The sequence below is a fragment of the Adiantum capillus-veneris genome, chromosome 12 (genome assembly GCF_014529385.1).
Source record: "Adiantum capillus-veneris isolate H3 chromosome 12, ASM1452938v2, whole genome shotgun sequence".
NCBI lineage: Eukaryota > Viridiplantae > Streptophyta > Polypodiopsida > Polypodiales > Pteridaceae > Adiantum > Adiantum capillus-veneris.
The window spans coordinates 6849159-6857577 of NC_140942.1; the positions used below are offsets into that span (position 1 = coordinate 6849159).

At 45.1% G+C, this 8419-nt stretch overlaps 1 protein-coding gene across 1 annotated transcript; it reads left to right on the top strand.

Annotated features, from left to right (window-relative positions):
* The first annotated feature begins 5399 nt into the window (after nucleotides 1-5399).
* On the top strand, nucleotides 5400-7823 carry LOC147445269 (ribulose bisphosphate carboxylase/oxygenase activase 2, chloroplastic-like). Its single transcript, XM_086524827.1, has 7 exons — nucleotides 5400-5559; nucleotides 5694-6019; nucleotides 6142-6247; nucleotides 6328-6413; nucleotides 6502-6977; nucleotides 7127-7410; nucleotides 7512-7823. Exons 1-6 carry the CDS (start codon nucleotides 5518-5520, stop codon nucleotides 7405-7407), a joined length of 1317 nt encoding a protein of 438 aa, XP_086380953.1. The 5' UTR covers nucleotides 5400-5517; the 3' UTR covers nucleotides 7408-7410; nucleotides 7512-7823.
* Nucleotides 7824-8419: the final 596 nt, after the last annotated feature.

Here is an 8419-nt window from a genome sequence, read left to right on the forward strand (position 1 = left end):
GATTTCAAAATCTCAAATTTCCTTTAGATCTACTGTTTCAGAGACCTAAAGCCAAAATCTGGTACCATTTCCATCCTGTACATCCAAATGAGCCCAGATTTCCCTCAGAACATGTGATTGGCACTTACTTCAAGCCTATAAAGCCAAAATTGTAAAAAAGTTAGAAATTTTCCCAGCTGTAAATAATCGCGATTATTTACTTTGGATGCAAACTTTTGTTTTGACCATATAGTTTTGTTCCTTGCATGATTTTATGCATCTTTGCTTGTTCAAAAATTGATTTGAAGCAATTTGGACCAGATTATCAGCATTTCAGTCTAAAAGGACATTCTAGAGAAAAATCGGACAACTCCGCTAACTTTGCACTCTATTCACCTGAAAAGGAGCAATGCAAGCCGCGGAGAAGGCCAAGAAGAAGTTAAACCAAAAGGAAAAACTGCAAGAACTGCCACCGTATTAACTGGACCCCGCGTCAGTAAAGGCAGCAAAGGCATCTTGTCTTTTTAAGGAGCAGTTAGAAGAACACCACACCATGGTCTTCACGGGTAGATTTAAGAGTGAAGAAGGGCATCCGGTGGAGTTGCAGATCTTGCCCAAAGAGGTTTATGATGTCGCAGCAAAGCCAGAAACCAAAGAGGCTAACCGCAGGTTGGGACTCCGACACTTCTATGAACAGGAGCTCTGTGGAGTAGACTTTCAGAAGGCTTATGAGCTTATGTCCACCATCAAGGAAGATGGAACTGCTCAAATCTCAGGCAACCAAGGAAATAAGGTAGAGGTTGTGATTACAAAGGAAATAGTGGCAGAGTCTCTCAGATTGCCCACTGAAGGGATGACTATGCGGGCAAGAGATAGGAAAACAGCGGGCACGTTTACAAAGGAAATAGCTGCGGCTACATTTGCTGATCTCATCCACAAGCAGTTGGAAGAGCCATCCCGTCTGTACCATCAACATTTCCATTTCCGGGCGAAAAGGCCACCAAGGTACACTACACCAAATCATGCCGTGGCCACCACTTTTACACAAGTTCTAAAGTCAACCACCAGACAACCTGTGGACCACGCGCAATATGTGTTGAAAACGCTGAAGGCCACCAAGAAGGAGGGAAAGATAACCTACTTGGGCACACCTAAAGTCTTGACCAGAATAGCCTATCATGCCATTGGCATGGCCGACAATCTCCCGCCTGCCTCGGATCAGAACACATGGATCTTGGCAGCCCCACCCTCTCCAAGATCTACAAGATCTAGTAAGTGATCATTTAAATCAGGTGATGAATCCGATGATAGTTCATCCGAGCACCATAGCAGTGAAAGCTCTGACAATGAAGAGAAAAGAGCTAGGAGGGAAGAAATGAAGCGAAAAGTTGTGGCTGCTCACCAAGAGGAGCCAGCTCAAAAGCAAGCAAGATTTGAAAGAGAAAAACAGGCATTTTAGCGCACTAGGCAAGCGCAAGGAAAAGACCCAGAAAAGTGGGTACCTACCGGCTTGAAGGGACCGCGAACGAAACATCATTCAAGGAAAGATGCCGACGATCCCAAGGATCATTTAGAAAGAATCTACGAAGAGGCAGAGGCCTTGAAGTTGAAAGAGGCTGAAGAAGCGGCTAAGAAAGCTGAAGAAGCGGCTAAGGAAGCTGAAGACGCGACAACTAGAGAAAAAAGCCAACCATCTCCCCGATCCACCTCACTGCCGTCAGAACAACAGGATCAACCCATGCCCACTCCACCATCATCACCGCCAGGCCAAGAGACCACTGAAGAGGCCAAGACTGACAAGGTAACAGAGTATGAGTTCACCAACCAAACTGAAGCTAAACAGCAAACTGGCCACGCCGAAAAACATAAAGAAAAGGAAACCGAACCAAAACAAGAACAGACAGCCGAGGAAACTCTCAAGCCGACAGATGAAACTGATAAAGAGTAAGATAAAGAAAAGGAGCAAACCACTATACATGAGGAAAAAACCGACATTGAGAAGATAGGGAGGCCTACAATTGAAGAAACTGTAAGGGTTGAGACCACACAACATGTCTCCACTCAGCCAGAAATTGCCGAGGTTTCAAAACCTCAGGATGGTAAAGGAGAAGCAACCACCTCTCTAGAAACACCAACAACAACACAGCAAGAAGCAACACAAGAAGCTGCCGGCACATCCGAACTAGCAAGACAAGAGGAGTGGTAGTCTAATGATGAAGTCATTGTAAAAGTGAACGAGTATGCAAGGTAGATGCAAATCATGACGGAGAAATTCCGCTCAGCAGCCTTTAAACGCAGTACTAAGGCCAAAGAATCAGAAATGGTCATCGATGCTCTTCAAGGCGAGCTCGATGACAGAGTGGCTACAATTACAGATCTCCAAAGGCAAGTACGGGAGCTCAAGACTGAAGCAGAGCAACATCAAATATCAAATTGAAAGATGAGCAGTTGATAGAAGTGACAAATGAACTTCTCACCACTTCTCTGTCCGCTCAAAAGATTCAAGTACAATTAGATGTAGCCAATGCATCACTGCAGTATTTGGAACAAAGGATTAATGATCAGGCCACTTTCTTGCGGCAATTAAGAGAAAATCCAACTGTGGCCTCGATCAAGGAAACAGATGAGGTGTATAAAGCACTTGAAAAAGAAACACAGAGATTTAGAGCTAGAGCTGAAGCTAGAACAATCACAACGCAGAGACCTGGCGCTCATGCGGGTCCAAAGAGAGGAGGAGCTCCTTAAAGAGATTGCAGAATTGAAAAGAGTAAACCAACTCCTCAGAGATGGAAATCCAGATATACAGGACGAGGCAGGCACTTCAAAGCCGCCCCAAGTGGAAATTCCCTCGGTCTCATTTGCCGACTTTGAGACACAATCTACAGTAGAGCCGAGTGGGGAAGAAGATTTTCAAATCCTAGTCACAGAGGAAGACACAGTGTCGATGGTCCAGCTGTCAAAGGCTGAAGAAGATACATTAAAAGAGAAGATTGCCTTGGAGGTAGATGAGCAGTGGAAAGTAGCTATGGATTGGGAGTTGAGAGTTTTACACTCTATCAACGTCACGCAGCTCACTCCCAATCAAATCAATGCCCAATGGCACCAACAATCCCTGCCATACCCTCTCATCAAGGTTGAACTCTTGCAGGTAAAGGAAAGATTATACCGAGATATGCAAGAAGATGGCGTAGATCAAGACCACCCGAAGTGGCAGCAAAGCTGGTTGAACAAGAATCCAAGATACTTGATTCTGTTCACGAGAGCACCTGCGGCCATACAAAAGGATCCAACATTTTGTCATGTACCTCGAGTAAGGACATGGCAAGCACACGAAGCACTACAGAGGAAAAGGCCAACATGGCTGAACTTTCCCAGGCTGCCAGCTCCCGAGAGAGGTCAAGCAACAGAAGAATACATGGTGAAAACCCTAACGGGTGCCATGACACTCTTCAAAAGTCTGCCAGATCTCTCCTGCGCAATGCTTTACAAAATTTGCAGGATGCTACTTACTTGTATACAAGTCTTTAATGATCCTGAGCAGACAGGAGCCCCATGGCTCTCATTTTTGGAAGGAAACAAAGGCCTTTGCTATGATCTAAGTGGGCAGCCCTCAGAGAAAGTTCTATATGGCTTTTATGCCCGATGCATGTTTCTGCCCTCGCACAATATGCTAGCTTTCGAGGAGGCCTTCTACACTGGATTTTTCACCTGGCGAACGAAGATATTTGCGTCGGTGATAAGCAACCTCACAGCCAGATTTGTCGGCTACTCGGCAGTAGAACTCAAAAACAAAGTCACTATCCAGTTTTTGCAGGTGCTACACGCAAAATCAGATATGAAAAAGCATTGGAAGCACTGAAGAACTGCCTCGCCTGTTGTCAACCCAAAGATTACTTCAGCCCATAAGGCTATGTCAAGGGATGACACAGGTGAGGAGGGGGGGAATGTTAGCAGCAAGCTAACGAGGACACCATTTTTCGGAGTTCTCCTTGTAAAAACAATTATTATTTTGATAAATCAGGAATATTGTAACTCCTATTTTCTTGATAAACCTTGTAATTAATGAGCCGGGGCTACAAGCTTCCAGATTGTATCAGCCATTCAATTCCCAGCTTCGGTAGAACTCCAGATTATCACTTTTGACCACCCAAAAACCTTGGCTAAGGTATAAAAACCAATTTTTGTAAGTTTTTATAAGTTTTTGGATAAGAAATACACAGCGTGAGCTAATGGTGCTCACTTCTCTCCTTCTCGCGCTTCCTACTCCCTCCCCGGTTGTCACATTGCGAATGCGTTTGTTGCATTGCAATCGCAGGTAAGAGCTCTACGCATTGACGTAAGCCATTCACAATATTTCATAGCTTTTGGCGTCGCCGAACCGCGACCTAATTTTATCATAACTAGGAATTTACATGTTCAAATAAAAAACTAAGCATAGGCAGGGTATTGGGGCATCATTGCTAAGCATTTAGATGCATTCTGAGTCAAAACGACTAGGTCAAAAATCCACTGATGTTAATAATCACGATTTTGGAACTTGACATAAAGTGGGGTTTGAGGCCATAGGCATGCGTGCTTAGGTCTTATAAACTTGTCATAGAAGTTTCGTTACGTTTGGATGTCATTTGATGCTGTAATGGATATGATTTGCTTGCCGATGAGTGATGGGCTTATGGTGATTTCAGTCAGTTGAGTGTAGCCTGAGTTAGATGCGAGTTGTTAGTTGTTTTCCAAGAGCTTGACAACCTCTTGTAGCCTCTATGCACTAGTCGAGTCAGCTTCGTCCCATGGTTTGACAAATTAATCGTGGTTCTCGCTAATACTGCAATAAAATAGGATGGTGAGGTTAGACGTGCGTCCCACAGAAGCTAACATGGGCAAACAAATTCACAAGAGATCGCTGGGGGAAAACATGAAGTACTAGTACATATGGAGATGACACGCACTCACACTGACTCAAACTGAAAGCTAATGTTGAGTCTGGAAGCTTAAAATCTTCAATTAGCAAGAGTCTAGTTGGCCACCGCCTAGCAAACGACTAAGAGAGAGGACGCACTTTCCGATGAAAGCAACAGGGAAGCGATGCAGAAGCGACATGCTACCGTCCAAATAATTGGTGGGACACATGGAAATCTCCACCGGCCGACCTTTTGTAGATGGTGCATGTGCGCACCCTATCTCATAAATGTCATTTTCCAAAACGGCGCAGACATAGTGTGTTATTCTCCAATGTAGATCGAACTTTGGAAGGCCCATGGATTGAAAAGTAGAGACTCATCAAGATGATCATTATTGATGGCTGAGAAGAAAGAGAAGAAATGGAAGGCTCGAGAGGCAAGCCAGGATGAGATGACACGTGGCGAGAGATTGGAGGTGAGATTTTGTGGTCGAGGAGTGGATAGAAGGGTAACAAAAGCAGCAGCGGGAGTGTGCTGTTTCGCTATTCACGCCACTTCTCTCGTCAACGAGCAGGCCTGCTCGAGCGGAGTTTGTTCGCCACTTGTCTCTCTAGACGAGGGCTTGTAGCTTGCTGCTTCCATGGCGTCTACTGCCACTAGCCCTACTGTTGGCTCCGTCCAGGTACTACTCTTTCTGGTCTGCAGTTTGAGCTCTTGTTGAGCCGAGCTTCTGTGGTTGAAGCTAGCAATTAATTCTCTGTGATCATTGTGCCCGAAGTCCTCAAAATCTTGAATGTCTTGGCTCTGCGCATGCAGAATTTCACACCAGTAAATGGAACCCCCGTCCGTGTAAGGAGCACCGCTCCTGCTTCTGCCTTCTTTGGGGCCTCCCTGAAGAAAACCGCCCCTTCCGTTGTATCTAGCAATATTGCCAAGCATTTCGTTGTGCACGCTTCGGAGGATGAGGGCAAGCAGACGAAGAAGGACAGATGGGCTGGTCTTGCATATGACACCTCCGATGACCAGCAAGACATCACTCGTGGAAAAGGCATGGTGGACGCTCTTTTCCAAGGTGCAGTTGGTGTAGGAACTCAACACGCCGTCATGAGTTCGTATGACTATATTAGCCAGGGCCAGAGAATGTAAGAATATTCTATCATCTTTCCCATTCATGGCAATAATGCTCCTTGTTTCTTGATGTAAGTTGAAATTTGCAGTCTATGAGCAGAGACATTCCTTTAATGCTCCTCTGTATGTTATGAAGGTTCTCCATGGACAACATGAAGGATGGCTATTACATCGCCCCTGCCTTCATGGACAAACTGGTTGTGCACATTGCCAAGAACTTCATGAACTTACCAAATATCAAGGTATGATGTAGCAGTAGGATGTCTGTTTCGATGATCTAAGGCATGTGGCTGAGGCTCACTGTATTCCTTTTTGCATCCAGGTGCCTTTGATTCTTGGTATTTGGGGTGGCAAGGGGCAAGGCAAGTCCTTCCAGTGTGAGCTTGTCTTTTCAAAGTTGGGAATCAAGTGAGTCATCTTCTTCTTTTCGCCACGGTTCGTTCTTTAGAAGTGCGACGGGTCACTGGTGTAACTGCTATCATATGTTTGCTTTCAGCCCAATCATGATGAGTGCCGGAGAGCTCGAGAGTGGCAATGCTGGTGAGCCTGCCAAGCTTATCAGGCAAAGGTATCGTGAAGCTGCGGACATCATTCAGAAGAAAGGGAAAATGTGCTGCCTCTTCATTAACGACCTGGATGCTGGAGCGGGGCGTATGGGAGGCACAACACAATACACTGTCAACAACCAGATGGTGAATGCCACCCTCATGAACATTGCTGATAACCCTACCAACGTGCAGCTACCTGGTGTGTACATCAAAGAAGAGATTCCCCGGGTCCCCATTATTGTGACAGGAAATGATTTCTCCACTCTTTATGCACCATTGATCCGCGATGGGCGCATGGAGAAGTTTTACTGGGCTCCAACAAGAGAGGATAGAATTGGTGTATGTAATGGTATCTTCAGGGCCGACAATGTCCCTGAAAGTGACATCACCAAGATTGTGGATACTTTCCCTGGGCAATCCATTGGTAAGGAACTAATGCTTTGCTTTTCAAAATTCGATGTGTCCTGTGAAATTCTAATTAGAGCTGAGTTAGCCTTGTTTTGTGGTACTGCTACCGGACTTACTGAAGCCAATTGTGGTATAATTGTCCTTCCTTCGGGTCCTTGTCTGCAGACTTCTTTGGTGCTTTGAGAGCCCGCGTGTATGATGATGAGGTCCGAAAGTGGGTTGCTGAGACCGGTGTGGAGCAAATGGGCAAGAAGTTGGTGAACTCTAGGGAGGGACCCCCGACATTCACGAAGCCAACCATGACCGTCGACAAACTTCTTGAGTATGGGTTTATGTTGGTGAAGGAGCAAGAGAACGTGAAAAGGGTGCAATTGGCTGAGAAGTACCTCAATGAAGCTGCACTTGGAGAGGCGAACGAAGATTCTATTAAGCAGGGCACGTTCTAGTAGGTAATACTTGGTGGTGAAAGCCCCTCAATGGAAATTTCCCAAGCTAGAGACAACGTTGAAGTAAGAGAAAGTATTCTAATCTTGCCTGTCAATGACTGCAGATTTGGTTGAAGAGCAACCATCCATGGTTGTCCATCACCACGATGTGTTGCACCACTATGCTACACCAGGACGAAAAGAGAGGGGCTTGTTGCATGAAGGGGATCAGAGTGAGAGCATGAGAGTGTATGCGCCAAGAACAGATGGTGGATGATAGATGGTCTGTTTACGAAACATGTAGGAAAACCTCATGCCGTACCTCGCCCCCATGGAATTTGTTGCGAGGCATGGGCAAGCTTCTTTGGTTTCTATTATCCTGTTTGTATTTCATTTCTCTTTCAGATTGAAATTTATGTGAAAAGGCTATTGCAACATTCTGGCAGTGTATGCTCTGACGTCCAAATATGATGCCTTTGCACCACAGTAGCTAACTGCGCATTTATTGATTCGACATATTGTCTGTTTGATAGCTTGTGAGTGACAAGTCTAATGTACAGTATAAGCATCTTAACGCAAGTGGCATGCATAGTACGTGTACACTCCCTAATGGCTTCTATGTCATATTGACATAGTGCAAGGAAACTTCGTTGAGAAGAAAAGGTTAAGGAAGGGTAAAGAAGCAAAGAACACAAAGCGATTTTCCATTTCCATGGGGTTCTAAACGCACACTTCACTTGTACGTTTTAAATGTTATGAAAGGATCTTTTGTTGTTCCAAGGTTGAGGCCCTACTAAGTTTCAATATGAGAGAGAGAGAGAGAGAGAGAGAGAGAGAGAGAGAGAGGGCCAAATATGGACTGCCTACATCCCACCAATTTATTACTAAATGGCACCACAGTAACAGAGGGCGGATCTAGGGTTGAAGTTCGATGATGTGTGTTGCCAAACATCACAACAATAAATTGGGAGTGTAAAGTAGTTGTAAATTAAGTGTATATTCAAGCAAATGTGAACTCATTGTGGACTTGCTT

What these genes read in the sequence shown, in the direction of transcription:
- LOC147445269 (XM_086524827.1), top strand. Translation starts at nt 5,518, where the DNA reads ATGGCGTCTACTGCCACTAGCCCTACTGTTGGCTCCGTCCAG. An exon ending in TTTTCAAAGTTGGGAATCAA is followed by an intron (nt 6,414 to 6,501) that starts GTGAGTCATCTT and finishes GTTTGCTTTCAG; the next exon opens with CCCAATCATGATGAGTGCCG. An exon ending in TTTCCCTGGGCAATCCATTG is followed by an intron (nt 6,978 to 7,126) that starts GTAAGGAACTAA and finishes CCTTGTCTGCAG; the next exon opens with ACTTCTTTGGTGCTTTGAGA.